At 45.0% G+C, this 16796-nt stretch overlaps 1 protein-coding gene across 2 annotated transcripts in view; it reads right to left on the reverse strand.

Moving 5' to 3' along the window:
• Positions 1 to 16796, reverse strand: part of NSD1 (nuclear receptor binding SET domain protein 1) — a 54175-nt gene that overhangs the window by 23878 nt on the left and 13501 nt on the right. Inside the window, exons 3-8 of one of the 2 annotated variants that reach the window (XM_082291564.1) lie at positions 14308 to 14443; positions 11191 to 11363; positions 7305 to 9246; positions 3147 to 3268; positions 2711 to 3002; positions 829 to 938 (exon numbers count right to left, since the gene is read on the reverse strand). In XM_082291564.1, the coding sequence (XP_082147690.1) occupies positions 829 to 938; positions 2711 to 3002; positions 3147 to 3268; positions 7305 to 9246; positions 11191 to 11363; positions 14308 to 14443 (2775 nt within the window). Of the gene's footprint in view, positions 1 to 828; positions 939 to 2710; positions 3003 to 3146; positions 3269 to 6665; positions 9247 to 11190; positions 11364 to 14307; positions 14444 to 16796 lie in introns of both variants that reach the window. The other variant, XM_082291563.1, reaches the window with a different exon arrangement.

A 16796-nucleotide genomic window follows, 5' to 3' on the forward strand; every position in this document is an offset into this window, starting at 1 on the left:
CAGCACCATTCACTGTTTCCTGTGCTCTCCCAAAAAGGCTGCTAATACTCTGTTAGGTGCTGGGAAAAGACACTCTCTTCTGAGTTTACACTTTTACAGACCTTACGACTGAAATACACTGGTCTCTACATTACTGCAGTGGTGATAACTGCACTAAGACTGTGCCACACAAAGAAAGAAAAAGGAAAGAAGCATTGTTACTCAACTTTGGGAACAGTGGCAACAAGACTTGTGCAGGTACATGACCTGAACTAAATACAAGTAGCTTTTCTCCAATCCATGTCACTGAATATTGGGTATTCAGTGGAGAACAGCAACATTTTCTTTAAAAATCTGAACCAAGCACAGTATCCTATAAGTGATTCACCTCAGGCCTCCATCCTGCTTCAAGCTCTGCACTTACATGCATTCGCCAGCTCACTTGGGAAGTAACAAAGAAAACAGCCCTCAGAGGAAATCTGATGGAAAAGGACAAAGCCTTAGGTTCAAGTTCAAGCTACACTGTAACACGACAGAAAGCCTCTGTGCAGAACATTTCTGCTCATACCTTCCCAGCCAGCATCTAGATGACTCTTTTTCCATATAAATCAATAAAAAAGGAGATTTAAAGCCAAAACTACCCAATCCCCATTACAAGTGGGGAGGGGTGGGGAACAGTGAATTATTTCATCATAACACAGTAACCAGCACCTCTGGGAAGGGTGGACCTTTGCTCCTGGGCCACAGCCAATAAAAAACCACATCCCATTGCACTGTGTCTTGTTCAGCAGGATCTGCTGTCTAGGCTTGTTTTCTATCCAGTTTTCAAAAGAGCTGGAAGGGAAGTACCTTCTTTTGGGGAGTCCACTCCTCCTTCTTTGGCATAAAGGCAGTGTCCAAGTCATTGGATTCCAAGAGCTTTTTAGTGGGCTTCCTTTGACGCTTACTTTCGAAGTTTCCTGCAATGGAACCCTTCACATCAGATAAACAGGGGTTTTCTTGTCTTCAATCAGATTAAGACCAGTAATTATCAGCCAACAGTTCAAAACAATCTGCTTCACCCTGTCTTTGGGATCATAAGCTCCTAGGGCAGAGATGCCAATTACCTGCTTCTGTACAACTTCAATAAAAACAGACCTCAGTCTGCCATGACCTTCAGGTTCACCGCAATATGTAATACAAAAATCCACCCACGGAAGAGAGACTGTGAACTCACTGCCAGCAGGTAACACATGCTGCCAGCCCAATTCAGATCATAATTTCCCAAACACTTTGATCTGCATAAGCCAGTCCTACCACTGACACAGCCCTGCCTACACTCCCACACCCCTCACACCAGCGTTCATGCTGCTGTAGTAAACAGGTTGAAGATCACAATCCTGGTTAAACCTACTTGAGAAAAGACACCCCAAAAAACCTAGGTGTAACCTGCACTGTTTCCTACTCAAGCTTTATGCTGGTGGTCGGGAAGTAGCAAGTTGCTAGACCTGGGCTCATTCAGACTAATTTTGGCAACAGTATAAACTTAGAACCAGGAAATGCTGATGCTGAGTGCAGACACTTCACAGACACAGCCTCTTACCCATCCCACCCCATTCATCCACTGGCTTTGACAGTCTCAGCTGTGCCCTTTGTCACCTCTGTGGGCAGAGCTCATCCATCACACTCCTAACCTTCAAGACAAGCTTCTGTCCACCCCACTCCTCTGCACTTCAGCAAGAGGTGAGGGGAAATGAGAGGAAAGAGCTACGCAACCTCTGCAGACTGGATGTTTGCTCCCACTGCTGCAGCCTGTTCTGTCCTCCTGCACCTCCAATCTTGGGTTCACATCCTCAGTTTTTCCTCCTTTAATCCTCTCCAACTTTCCACTTCCTTATGACATCCACAAGTCTCCAGAGGCAATCCCTCTTCCCTCACACGACAGGCTAACTGACCTGCCCCGGACCATAACTCTGCCTGCTTGGTTTATTTTTTTTGACCACAAGTCCTTCAGGACAGGAACAGTGTTCCCTCCAAGTTAGCACAGCCAGAACACCAGGGCTTTAACTCTGGACATGTCTTTAGATGCTATCAGAGAATAAACATACTGAAAGGAGACCCTGAGACTGACACTGCTGGAAAGGAAAAAGGCCTCCCAGACCACACCCTTTCTACACTGTGCCTTACTGAAAGCCAAGGTCCTGGCTTGCAGCTCACACAAGTCTACAAAAATTTCTACAGATGCTTAGAATCCCTTAAGGAGAAAGTTTTTCCAGAGGGAATTTTGTGCTACAGCTCCCTGAGCTCACTAGAGGAGCAAAAGATCACTCCATGAGGAACGCAGCTCAGACTTTGTGCATCACCCTCAGCACAGCAATGTTCATCCAAAGGGGTTTACAGCAGCAAGACACCATCAAGCTAAAGGAATGTCACTGTTTGGAAGCAGGGACAGCAAGAACCCAGCAAAGGAGTTGTGGCCTTCTTCATTTGGACAGAAGCGGCATTCTGTGCCAGGACCTAAAGAGGACCACCAGAGTCTACAGAAAGCCAACAGTACCAGGTCACTGAACATCCTTGTATCTGACCTCTCTCCCTCCCTTCTCAACACCAGTAACAGTCAGTGAGTGAAGGAAAGCAAGAACAAACAGACCAACAGCCACTGACATTTACATGCTGCCCCCCAAGCATCATTTTCCTTTGAAGTTGTGATACTTTCACTTACAAAAGCAGCATCACACAACCTCCCACTTACCTGATTTCAGGAATCCCTCTTCTGCATCTGGAGAAGCGGAAACTTCAGAAACGTCTGAGGAAGACAGCACCACCTCTGGAAAATCTGAAGATCCTCCTGGAACTTGATTAGGGGGATCAGTGGAGTGGGATCCTAGTTCTGAGAAGGAACACTCTGCTTCAAGGACGGGAGGGGACTCTTTGGTTGAAGATGGAGTTGAAACCAAAGAACTTGGCCCCCGCTGGGTATCTCTGTCAGGACTGCATTGTGCAGGAACGCCTCCTTCAAATTCAGACCTCGCCACAGAATTCACCTGGCATGGTGAAATATGTTGGTGAAAACATTCATCCTGCATGGCACTGCACACAGCAAGAACACTCAGCCACCAAGAACACAAACACACAGAGACCAGAGCCCCAGAGTAATAACCACAAAGAGCACACTGGCCTTCACCAACCTTTTGCAATTGCTCCTGGCCCTTCTTTGATTTTTTCTTGGGTGCAAACAAGTGATCATATTCTTCTGCATATTCCAGAAGCCGTTTACTCGGCTTTCTAAGGCGCTTCCTCTCTGAATGTGCTAAGAAAAAGGAAAGCAGCTTCAAGACTGTGTTTCTGAGATGATCACAAGACAAAACTGTCCTCATCATCTGTGGAGAATAGTTGTTCCTGCCTTCTCTTCCAGAGGTTCCATGTGGGAAGAGCTGATAATTCTTTCTCTTTGAGACAGTTTTAGAATTTTTGAGTTTCCTATTTTCCAAAATCCCAACTTAGCAGGGGGGATTTCTAAGGACTTCAAGCAGTTCAGGTAAGAAATCAAAACACATTAAACTGAGAGGCTCCTGAAATTTTACCCAACACGTCCCTCCAAGCTACATCTAACTTTCCTGCAGTACTTTTACCAGAACCAAAGGCCATTAGCAACTCAGGACTCTCTTGCTGTTTACCCAAACCCTTTTGGTTTTAGTGCAGTGGCACAGGAAAACACTGTTTTCCCGTAACACATTTCAGTCTAGTTTCACTAGGAGCACATAAGCTTAATTCCTTCCCTTCCCCTCCTCCCTGGCATTTTTTTGTATGCTCCAAATTCCCCATCTGCTACTGCGAGCCCATTTATTGCTTTGTTTGTTCCACAACGAGATCAGGGAGCCAGTGACTGTGACACTTCTTGTGTTTGCACAATGTGGTACCATTGCAAGGTAAAAGGTGTTTCCTCACCACAACCCTAACCACCCATTACATCACCTCAACACACCAACGCATAGGCAGGCTCCAAAAAACTGAACGCTGACACTCTATAACATCTCTTCCGAGCAAGCTGCAAAAGCAAGGTGATGCACATTCACGTCTTTTTCTCACTTCCCAGAATACCTCTGACTTATCTCCTTTTTTAGCTTTCAAAATCATTAAGTAATACTGCCCAAAGATTTCCCCTAGTCATGAAAACACCTGCGGTCTCCTGGAAGTTTTGGAACAAACAGTAAATATTCTCTTTGATTCATTTCATTTGAGGAGGTGGATTTTTCTTCTTTAAAACAGAAGCATTTTATAACAAAGCACTTCAATGCAACGCTTCAGAACAGGGATGTTGGACAAGACTGCTACATTTTATTGTGGCTTTGTGGTTAAACAAGCATGAAAATGTTAAACTTGGCCAAAAGAGAAGAAAGAAACAACTTTCTCAAACACAGCTATTTTCAGCCTCTATTAACACTCTGCACAGGTGTCTGAGTGAAACACACATTTCAGCACATAAGCAGTTATGGGATGAGTATCCTCACCAGGCAACTATTTAGAGCCCCAAAGCCTTGCAGAAGAGTACACAGCAATGTGCCAAAAGGTCTGGTTTAACTGCTTTTTGTTCCCAAAAGCAATCCCGTACAAGAACCCCAAATGCAGTCTGACTGGAAGTGGCAAATCACATACCTGATTTTATTTATAAAATTGTTTACATCAGCCAATTCCATCAATCTTCACTTTTGCCTCATTTGCTCTAATTCACTGTACAAGGTTTGTAGCGAAATTATGCCCACTGATGACATTTAACTATGAAGAATTTATGTAGTTTGAGCTGGAAATGGCACAGTTGTGACTGCAATCTGTTGTGATCTTTACACTGAAACTCTGCCTGCTGTGGGCAAGGATGGGTCACATCTTCTCAAAACAGAGCAGTCAGCCCAGCTTCAAGCATCACTTTCTCTACTTTCTAGGCCTTGCCCAATATAAAGGAATGGTCTTTTCATAGCATTAGAGGTTTACTCAGCCCCACCAGCACTGGGGATGTAACAGCAGCCCTGACAGCAGCTCTGGTGCCTCCCCACGGCACATCTGTACAAAGGGAGGTGGGTGTGCACAGAGCTCACGTGCTATATAGGGCAGGGGAATTAGTTTACACTGCAGCTGCTGATCTGGCACTTCTGCCAGCAAACCCAGGCCCTGACTGCTGCTGCTGCATCCCTGTGTGCAGCACCAGGACCATGTACACTCCTCTCCACTACGGCCACCTCGCCTGGAGCACGCTGCCTTCCTCTGCCACTACCCTCCTAACTTTACTGCCTCTCAGCACCTCGTCCTCCTAGCTCTCTCTGCAGACTTTTATCTTCACCTCACACAGCATCATTGCAGGGATGCTTCTACTGTCAAACCACCATGAAGCCTTAAGAACCTGTCTGGATCTCAGTGTGAAGGAGGAACCTGCAGCACAGCCCAGAACATGCATCCTCTCACCTGCTCTACAGAGACTTCAGTCCCCAAAAACACACAGACCCAGCCAGAGGAGCCAGTGAAAGTTTAAGCTGGTCATGACTTAAAACCAGAACTTTTACCCCATGTGTTACACCCTATAGGCTTGTTTTCTGTGCCTGCTGCAACTTGCCTTGGGTAGGTCCCACAACCACCAAGCCAGGAGCTGCCTTTGCCACAACTGAAACAGAGGTGCAGGCAGCCTCCAGCAACCATAAAAAGCAAAATACAAACATCAAAATGTGCACTGAGAGAACACATAAGTGACAGAATGCACCCAGGCTCAAAATTCTGATGAGCTGTATTATTTGATGGTATCATAATTAGATTAGAGCAATTGAGTTTAGTGAAACCTAGGTAAAAACTTAATTTTATTGTTTTTATTAAGGTGTGTTTCCCCAGATTCCCTGCAGAAGCCTGAGGATGGTACACGCTGAATATGGTTCTGTTTGCCCTACTCCTTCCACGCACAACCCTTTTATTTCCTCCTTTGGCTTTAACCAAATGTCCCCATCTCTGTGGAAGAGGCAGAGCTCCCTGGCCTTTTGGTCCTCAGAAGCCTCATCCTTCCTAGGTAATTTCCCTTCCGATGCTGCTGCCTTACTTCTGTCTGCCATATTCCAGACCTACCTCCAGCCCAGCCTCCCTGGCAGCTTCCCTCTCTTCTGTTCTCTTTCACCCATCAGGCAGCCACACCAGAACTGTAAATTAGGAAATCTGTGGGGCTCCACAATTCATTATGAGCAGCTAACAAAACCCAAAAAACTCCCAACACATTGTCATGAGGAAATCGTACAGAACAAACCAAACTATGTCAAACAGCACTACAAAAGATAAAAAACAGAGCAGACATTGAGGTTCAGTTTCCTGGAACTTTCTAGCACTGACCTATCCCACTAACACCAAGCTTGTGGTGCTAAGGAACACATTATGGAGGTGCAAGTTTAAAAAAAATCCCAGGCTCAGAAGGATCCTTATTTTACCTTTCACTGTGGAAGATTTTTAATGTGTGTAAAATTTTCTGACCAATAACCTGAGTACAAGCACGTAATTACTCTGCCTCCTCTGTTCTCCATGCTTACAGAGAACTCAAACCAAGGTCCCACACTTTCTTCTTCTCAGATGTAGACATCTTCACATTGTCAGACAGCCACAAGTTCTGTAACTTATCCTTTAAATGAAAAAGTGTAAAATGTATACAAATACACACTCTGGCGCAAGTCCAGCTCCCTTACCTTGTGCAGAGAATTCAGACTGGGGAGCAAAGTTGCCAAGCTCTGTTTCTGAGTCCATCACACTGGTGTTTGGCTTACCACATACATTCAAACGTTTATCAACTAAGTCTAAACGATTCTCAAAGTCCTGAACTGCCAGGTCTCCCTCAAGCACCTTTGAATGAGGGGAATGCCTACGTCCCAAGCACTCATTTCCCTTCAGTGAAAAGCCAGGAGAATTCAGGCCAAAGGCACTCTCCAAGTTTCCTTGTTCCCTAGATCTACTGATGTGCTTATTAGATCTAGCACTGCTTTGGTTAAAACGCTGCCATCGCTTTTTGGGTGCTACGTGATTTATATCATTAGACTCATCACCAAGAGAGCTCTCACTATTTGCCTCTGAATCCAAGTCTGGACTCTCCCCATTTTCAGCAGAATTGCAGCTCTCATTATTTCTACCAGCTTCAGGTCTCCTTCCAATACGACCTAAATTGTCATCAGATAAACAGGCAGAGTCTTCATCAGTTGAATGCTCTGTTAAATCAATAGACTCTTTCCTCTCAGTATCTTCTGCCTCATTCCCTAGAGGACTGGTAACCGAACCGTGCACACGGAATGCATGTTCTCCTGAATCTCTGGGTAACCGACTTAGCAACTTACTTGGCCCTCCTGGTTTTAAGTCCTTTCTGTTTGAAACTGTTTTATCTCCAAGCTTTGATGACTGCTTAGATTTTGAACAGTTGCGTTTGGACATGCAATTTGTGCCATTTGTCCCAGAAACAGCAGCACTCGCAGGCTCCCTTTTACCAGTACCAATCCCTGTCAACTTGGTTGGAGGATTGCGTGAAAATGAGGAGTTGCTTATAGCGGAGTTTGGAGTTACTGTTTCTTGGACACAATCTCCATTTTTTTCTATTTTATATGGGGGACCTACAATAGACAAAGACTTGAGACCACTCGCAGAATTGCTTCCAGAACCATCACTTGTGCTGGTATTTCGAAATGGGACTATATTTTGACCAGTCATCAGTTGCTGCTCTTTTGTCTTACTGTCATGCATATCCTTCAACATCATTAACAAGGTGCTGAATTTGTAATCTGGTTCAATAGGCAAACGACCATGACCAGAGGCAGAAGAGAAAAGTAAAGGTACTGTGGCCTTTGGAGTGCCAGAGTCACTGGCATCCTCATTCCTGGACCGATAGGACAGTTCCTTCAGCTCCGACAGAACGTGCTTCACCACGGCCGTTTCGATTTCAGCAGAATCCCTGGGTTTCTCATGCATGTTGTTTAACAGTTTCTGACCATCAACTTTTCCACTTCTCTGAAGAGAATCTCTCTGAAGGCCAGAGAAACCTTTGGTATCTGAAGAGCAGCGATTCACACCACCCTCCTCTTTTGCAAGAGGAGGCTCCAACCCGGCAACCTTTTCTTTATGTTTACATTTTATACTCCTGATTCGGGGTAATTTCATGCTTTTCGGTTTCAAGATTGCTTGATTTGTTACAGCAGGCCAGGAGCTGTCCTTGGAAACACTTTGGGGGATAGTGTGCTTGTTTGCTAGGGAAAGATTGTCATTTCTCACATCCGAAGAGCACTCAAGAGGTGTCAATGACATCTCAGCATCAGAGAAACCTACTTCAAGCTCCCCATCCACAAATTCAGCATCAAGTCTGTTGGCTACAGAACCTCCCAGAGGTTTGCGATCTCTGTACGACTTCTTCCTGGCCCTCCTGCTGCTCTTCTGAGAAAGATACATGGAAAGTTTAATGTTTCCACTTGATGTCATAGGAAATTCCTTCTCCACTTTATCTGAAGAATCACTAACTTCAAGAGCACTAGAGGCTCTCTCTGAACTTTGGTCCATGGTATCTACATCACTGTTCCCACCATCAGAGAGGGAAGAGGACGAATCTGATTCAGTTTGTTTTTTCTCAACACCAGCATCGGACGCAGAATAGTGTATTTGTAACTTGGAACTGCACAAAATGCCCAGGGAGCTCTTCTCTCTCTCAAAAGATGGGCTGGAAAACAAATCCCCTTGGAGGGTGTTTTTCAGAGCATCACTTTTACGATTCTCATAGTCCGGTTTCAAAGGTGTCTTTTCAAAACGTCTTTCCCCCAAGGAGGAAAGCAAATGGTTTTCCCTGGTGCTACTGGATGCTGTGAGGCTGTTGGCAATCCGGCGAAGTTCGTGAGACGCGTGTTTCTCTGGCAGGTCCCCAACAATCACGTTTCTAACTATGCTCTCTGGTGTTTTGTCTTTGATTTCTCCCCTCGATGTTTCCTCTCTTGCACCACTCTTTTTTACTCTAGTCCTTTTTCTGCTTTCAGAGGTTTTTTTCACGTGTGGCTTGATGTGCAATTTTCCTTTTTCACTGGCCATGTGTCTGGAGTCAAAGGCCAAGGATTTAAAGCAGCCATTCAGTTGCGTGTCCCTTTCTGCTCCAGGGCCATTGATGTAGTATTCCAACTGCACGTCTTTCTCGCTGTCCGGCTCACTGGAGTTCTGGCTGCACTTCTGATCCTCTGGCCCCCCAAGAAGAATGTCTTCTGCCTGTCCAACACTGACTTCCCATTTAGCCATAAATCTTTGAGGAACCTTAAAAGTTGGAGACAAAAAATGAGAAAGACAAAATTTGAGTAAGCAACCGAGATAAAAGCAAGGAGCACAAGGCACAGAACACAGTGACATTCCTGCATTTTGCATCTTTAAGACAATCACACGGATTCCCTGAGACTGTGTCTGGCAGACACAGGAAGTACTGCTCCTGGGTAAGCACCCTGCATTCCAGCTGAGCCCTGCGCATTCCCAGAACAGTAAAAAGGTCCCTGGCAAGTACAGGTCTCCGAGGAACCAGATGTCTTGGCATCCCAATGCATCCTGAACACAACAGCCTGTAAAGGGCAATGCATATGGTATGGATCCCTGGCACAGAAATGCAAAGCTACAGCCAACAAGCCTCTCAAGGCAAATGCAGCATTGTTTTCCTCAAAATATCTGAGTAGACCTGTTTGCTGTGCTCATTGTTGATCCTTCCTGCATTCCTTGAATTCAGAGCACGATCTGCCCTCTCCATCAACTCACCTTGGGACAAACATGAGATCCACACACATTTAAGATGTGCTCTATCAAGTTCACAATGTCCGTTCCTGAGAAGTCTCCCCGTTTAACTCTGTACCTTTAGAAAAAACAGAAAGCTCTCTGCATACTTACCAGGAACCTCTGCTAATACTCAAAATCAACAAGGAACTTGTATCTTATCTGCATGTGTAGTTTTTGGCTGCACAACAGCAAATCAAAGACTTCACAACTGCTCCTAAAACCAAAACCGATTCCAAGGCAGGAGGAACAACTCACATTGCTGACACTTTTCTTTTGAAGAAAAACGCAAACCAACAAAGTCTCATCTCAGCAGACTCAAGAGGTTTTATGAAGCCTGACAGCAATCCAGCCAAATACTCTCAGCTTTGCATCAATTTTGGCTTCCGGGGGTGCAAACCTGGACATTTATGTGAGCAACAAACATTTGATTCCCTCTACTGCAGGCATGCTGGTACTCCATTTACATATAGAATGAGATTCCAGCCACGCAGCACTTCTAGGACCAGAGAAGTTACTTGGGAGTATGTCACTAGTTGTTGGAGGGCTGGGAGCACAAGGAGAGAAGTCCTTAAAGAAGATGCTGAACATGCCCTTGGAAAAGGAAAACCAGATGAGGCCATTGCCCCCAGGGACTCACGTCTGCAAGAGCACAATCAATCTGATGGTTCTGCACTAACATAGGTTATAAAGCTTTAGAGTAAGAGAAAAAGAAAAGCCAGGTACCATTGCCTAGTATAACTATTTGCTCTCTTACAGTAACACAGTAGCCTCTGTAGCTCTTCACTTCAGCAATTCTAACGAGTTAATTTCTGCAGTCACCTTCCTGAAGACATAGACCAGACCCCTGTGTCACATTACATTAACTGGCTACAACTGCTCAGGGCTGTTATGTTTGGAAACGGAGATGGTGCGATGAGCCACAAAACTCATTCCCACAGGCTCACTGACAAAGCATTTTCCAAGTCAAATTATAAGTCCTAACAGGTTTCTATAAAGAGAATTACTGAAGCAGTGCTAAAAACCCCACTGCTTTATCTCAGCCAGTGATCTAGTGAAGCGTGCAACTCCACCTCTGATTCAGATCAGCCAAAGGAGGCTGCCAGAGAGCGTAGAAGTTTTTTAGCAGTGCTGCAATCCACATCAGGAGAGGGCTCTGCCACTGAACAGATCCCACACCAACAGAGCCCCGATTCCTCTGCCTCCCAGAGCTGTCCAGGGCAATAGAAGCAGCAGGCCACACCCCAGCACAGAAGAGAGCCTGGAAACTCCTGGCAGTTTATAAACTACGCTGCTGAAGGATGCAAAGAATCCCTTCCCTGGCCGCCTTGCTGCAGTCAGTCTCACAGAAGTTGTCAAAGTACAATTCCAGGCATAAAGGAATATTTTGTACTGTGCAGATTCAAAGAAATAAAAACATATTACAGAAAACAGATCTTTCACCTTATGCTTGTAGCCTTTTTCCTTTTGCTTTCCTCTTTTCCGGAGAACAGGCAGCTCTTCAAACTGATGTCTCCCTTCAAAGAGGACAATAGCTTTCCCAGCAACCCAGGTCTTCTCTGAAGGTTCTCCTAAGGCATCCACATAGTACTCTCGGTATGGTCTCCGATTGGAAACTATTTTGAGAAATTTAACAGAATTAACCCCTTGTATGTAACAGTATAAAGACACAAATAGAGACACAGAAAGCAGTAACAATTTGACGGGTAATTTTCAACTACATTCTGCTTCACAATGTTCCCACACAAATGCCAGTTCTGGGGATTTCTACTCAGAACTAAGGGAGACCCCTTTGATTGCTGCTGTCTATATTCTACATTGCTACTCTCTATTTTTAAGTTGTTTGGGCTTTTTTTCTTACAAACAATTGATTAACAAGCTTATGATTGGTCATCTCCCTACAGCAAAGATTCTTTGCAAAAAAAAAAAAAAAAGGCAAAAATACCTAAATATTTTTTTCCTTGAGAGACACAACATACCAGGCAGAACATTTATTTTCTGCTACTCCCTGATTAATGATTAAACAGTGCAGAGAACTTGACCGTTGGGAAAACACACCGGTGCTGGCAACACCCGGAACTGACATCCTTCTGGACAGGATTTACTCACACAGGTTGAGCCTCCCCCATCACAATATATCCCATCTTGTTCAGTGTTTTAATACCAAACAAAGCCTTCTTTAGGACACAAAACATTAACAGCAGCATTTAAGCAAACACATGCACACACACTGAAAAGATCAGGTGCAACATGACACAACATTAGTTGCAATGAGTCTCTCCATACTTCAGGCATGGAGGAGCAGAGAAAGAGAAGAAACTCAATAATAAAGGCACATTCAAAGATTCTTTAAAGGTACTTTCTGTGCAAGAATGTTGAACACATGGTACAAATAAGAACTGAATCAGTACTGGGTGTGCTGGTGAAAAAGGACAGGTCACAAGCATTAGAACAGAGCAAAAAAGACTTGAAAACAAGGGATATAAACTTCTCCCTGCAGTTTGCTGCAATGTATTAACCTTCTCCTGGAAACACCTTCTCTGAACAGGCAGATTATACTTCCAGCCCATTTGGTTTGTGCTGCCTCTTCCAGGGTGCCAGCACTGTGTGGCAGCCTGGCCTTAAGCGATGCTGAAACTGAGATTCTAACTAAGACCACCAAGACGATGACATGCAACAACCAGAAGAACATCAAACGAAGTGCAAAGATGACAGGCTTCATCCACCCCATTCACAGTTCTGGGACTCAACCTACTGAGTTTACACCTTCCAGCTCCAAAAATCTTCCAAGTCAAGAGCTTGCTGAGAAAAGGTAAACTGCCTTAAACTAAACACCATTCCTCAAATCCAAGAGAAGAGGTTTCAGCACAAGTGAGGCTGAAGCGACCTGCCTTGTTTTGAAGGGCTTGTTCCCTTGGCAACAGGAGAGCCAAGGCAGGAGGACTGTGCTTCCTACCATCCACACAGAGCCCAGCAGCTCTTCCTGCCCAAAAGTGCCAGAGTTCAGATCCACCTGCTTTGCCACCTTGGTATGGGGAAGGGGAGACAAGCAGATTACATACAGCCACAACTGGAAAATACAGTTTTCCCCTGAGCTCCACTGGTTTGAACACAGATAAAACAATGATGGGAGAGTCCTTCATGTGGCTGGAAATCAGGCCTTCCTGGACTTTGCTAAACGAATGTTTCCTCCCTGAAGAATTCCTTTTTTAGAAATCCTCATGCACAGGCTGAGAGGGGAATACTGGACAGCTATATACATTAAATCCTGCCCAAAACCTCATGAGGGGGGAGAATATATGTCAGCATATCTTCTGGAAACATCTCCAACAGGAATTTGAGAGCTGGAAAGAGACTATTTAAAACAGCACATTCAGTGTTCTCTAGAATCAGGATAAATGCCTCGCAAAGGATGAAGGGGGAGGTGAAGAAAGAAGACTTCAGCAACCAGGCTTGGGGATGATGTGAGCACCATGTATGAAAAGCTACTTCATGTCTCTAGATAAACAGCAGTGTCTCTGAGCTGATGGCCACTCAAAAAGAACTCCACTTGTGCCCAGCACTTGTTGTGCTTAGGCTGGCAAGGGCCACAAGACCTGGAGAGAAATAAAGTAGTGAGTGGCAATCTCACCAGTCTAGAGCTGTCAGTGGCAGAGGACACCAGTTCAAGGGGTTTCCACTTGCTCACAGAAAAAAAAAAGAATCAGAAGGGGAAACCAGGAACAAATAAGCCTTTCTGTTTGTGGCAGTCTCCCCCTGGCATCTGGTATGATCCTAAAAGCAAACAACTCATCACTTCCCTTCTGTTCTCTGCATCACTCACCTACCTCTGTCTTGATCTTTTCAGACTCTTTCCCCCTTCCTGGCTCTCTCCTGTGGTCAAGCACATGCAGCTCTGTCATATTTGCCCGCCCATCTCTCCTCCTCACACTCAGCTTGCTCACACTACACTCTAAATATTCACATATGTGGCTCCATCTCTAGGTTTTTCCAGAATTTCCTTATCAACAGCCCCTTGCTTTCTTGTGCCAAACAAGACCCAAAAATTTCACTTCCATGTACACGCTCCTATCACACCTTCAAGCATTTAGCAGCTACACACTAGTGTGCACTACCCCACACTCCACTTCTCAGCCTCTCCTGCCTCCCATTCTTCAAGAACAACTCTGTGTCCTCACACACTCCAATCTTCCCAGCTCTGCTTCCTCACCTAGTTGCACCTCTCTGATCCATCTCCTTTTTCTCTGCATCACATTTTTAAGAGGTTGCTTTTTCTTTGCACTGCCCTGAGCTTAGCCCAGCTACTCGTCCTTCCAACACTCTGGGAAGAAAAGCCTAAGTGTCCAACAGCTTTCTCTGCCAATTCACCACCCCCAGCCCCCTCTTCCTCCACCACCTCCTTCATTTAGCTCTACTTTATGGATCCAGGTCTTGTTTTCCACAGCAGAGTCTGTTTCTTCACACCTTTCAAGGGCCAGAAATGCTTTTTAAATTAATTTAAAACTGCAGCATCCTACCATACACAACACCTCCACTTTGTGGTCTGAGTAGATACAGTACCTTTCATTTTTGAGTGACAGTCCAGCACTGGGTCATGACAAACTGTGCATGGCCACCATGGGCGTCTGTTGAACTTGGCCCAAACAAGATCCCCAACTTCATACTTCACTGGAGTAGGTTTCTTCTTGGCTCGGATCTTTGGGGAAAAACCAGAACACAAGAAATCACTAAAGCTCCAGATGCTTTTGAAGAGATTTGCCTCCCTCCCCCCCCCCCCCCCCCCCCCCCCGTGCGCAAATTACATGGGACAGCAGAGACATTTACATTAAAATGCAAGTCCTGGTTTTACTTAGTGGCTCCTACACCTTCAAAGAACACAATGGTTCTCCCATTCTTCTGAAATAACAAAACAGTAAGAGGATTTGAGAAGGTTTTTGTCATTTCTTCAGTAAGGAACATGACCTCTGGTAAATGACTGCACTCAAACTTCACACATTTGAACAGGTAAGTATTTGGAGTCATTACCAGATGCCATTATTTTACAGACACCAGTTTGTTCATTTCAAAGGTTGCAACATACAGAAAAAGTAGTAGCAAGAGACAGTGAAATTTTCCTGGCTGAAACGTGATAAGAACAGCAAATTAAGTGTTTATCAATTGGGAAAAAAAAAAAAAAGTTGGTATCTACAAGTTAGTAACTTCCCTGCTTCCCAGATGTGCTCAAGAAAAAGCTTCACCAGAAAATAATTTAAACCAAAGACAGGTACAATCACAAAAAAATCTTATATACTGATGCTTAGCTTGTATCAGCAGAACTGGTGTTGCTTTGTCCCAAAACTACGGAGCAGAAAGGGAGCATAAACAGCACCACCCCCTCTAGGACACAGACGGACACACTGACCTTGCCTGTCTCCAAAACCCGCTCACAAGTATCAGCTCTGCAGACACAGCCACCCAAATCCCCTCAGCCTCCCAGGGCTGTGCAGCAGCCACAAGAACACCAAAATCTTTCAATACACAAACCCTAAGGCTGTTTAATTCGACGCATTTCTGTGTCACTGCTCAAGAGCTGAGAGCAGGTCCTGGGTTGTTTGCAAAGCACGCAGCCTCTCTGGCTGGATGTGCTCTACCAGCAGGACCTCTGCAAGGAGAGGATCCAGGAGCTTTGGTGTTGTCAGTAATTGAGCCAAGATGAGGTACAATAGGTTTTCACAGGATGCAAGAGTCCCTGTACCCAGTTGTGTGGTATCCTGCCTGTTTAGCAGCACCCACCAACATGTCCCAGGTGGGTTCAGCATTTTAAGAGCTCCAAGAAGCACTCTAGGTATTTTTCTTGCCAATAAGCACAAGCAATATGCTCTTCATTAAAGCTGTTACAGCACAAACACACCTTTCTGCTTCACTTCTCCATCCTGCTAACCACCCTGCTCGAGGCACGTCTCTTGCCATTCCCAGTTCAACATCCCAGCAACTAAAACACAACAGACCTCTCTAATAAAAGGTATATTCCGTTTCTCGTTGAGTTTTATGGGTCCTCTTCATGTGGTTAAAGAAAACACAAAAGAATAAACCCTGTCACATGAAAAAAAGGCACATAATGATGCTACAGACTACATTGTTGAAATTCTTGTCAGTCACTCATCAAAAGCCACACAGTAACTTATTGCTGAGCAGGAGTTCAGGAACAGGGAATGTGAACGGCACCGGGCAGGGAGCTGCAGCCCCTCTCTGTGCCACTGCCTTGCTGGAGCCTCCGTGTCTCCAGCTGCATCTGTGAGCACAGGAACCAGAGATGCTGTCTTGGCTGTTGCTTTTAAAATGCAGATGCACTTTCAGATGCAAACCCTCTCTTTTTTTTTTTAGTCTGTTTTCTACTTGTGTTCTTGTAAATGTGACTTTGGCCTCAAATTTTTTTTACACAGATTTCCAGCCTGGGCTTTGAGGGGCACATGTATATCCCAGCTGATTATCTCCGATGCTGTGCATACACATACAATGGATGTGCATCTTACTGACAACTGTAACCTGAGAAGGGTCACTGGCCGGAGCAGTAAAACCTCGCTGGAGACTTGCCAGAGCCATTCACATTGATCCACCTGAAGGACACCCACAACCCCTGCCCTTAGGCAAGTCTGCATTTAAATCAACTCTTTGTCAACCTCCAACACCCCAGCCCAGTGAAAAGGTGGCTTTCAAGAAACTATTCAGACAATGCCTAAATCTCTTTCCAAGAAGTCAGCAGCTATTCTCATTCCTGCCCAGTTTCCTCTCTCATTTCCCCGGCATTAGCAGTCAGGTGTTGGACTCACCATCACCCACCACCAAGTCCCCACCAGTGGGTCACAGAGGCAGGTCAGGAAGCACCATGTCCTGAGGGAGAGCCTTGTAACAGGATGCACTGCAGCAGGTCACTGTCTTGCATAATTTTCCTCTCTACTCTCCCTAAATCCCACCAACCTGCCAGAGATGCGTTTACATTTTTTTCTTTACACAGAATAAAAAAAATCTGCTAGGGACTTTCAAAACGTGTAACATTGAAAAACCAACAG

The sequence above is a fragment of the Coloeus monedula genome, assembly GCF_965178545.1.
Source record: "Coloeus monedula genome assembly, chromosome: 15".
Taxonomy (NCBI): Eukaryota; Metazoa; Chordata; class Aves; order Passeriformes; family Corvidae; genus Coloeus; species Coloeus monedula.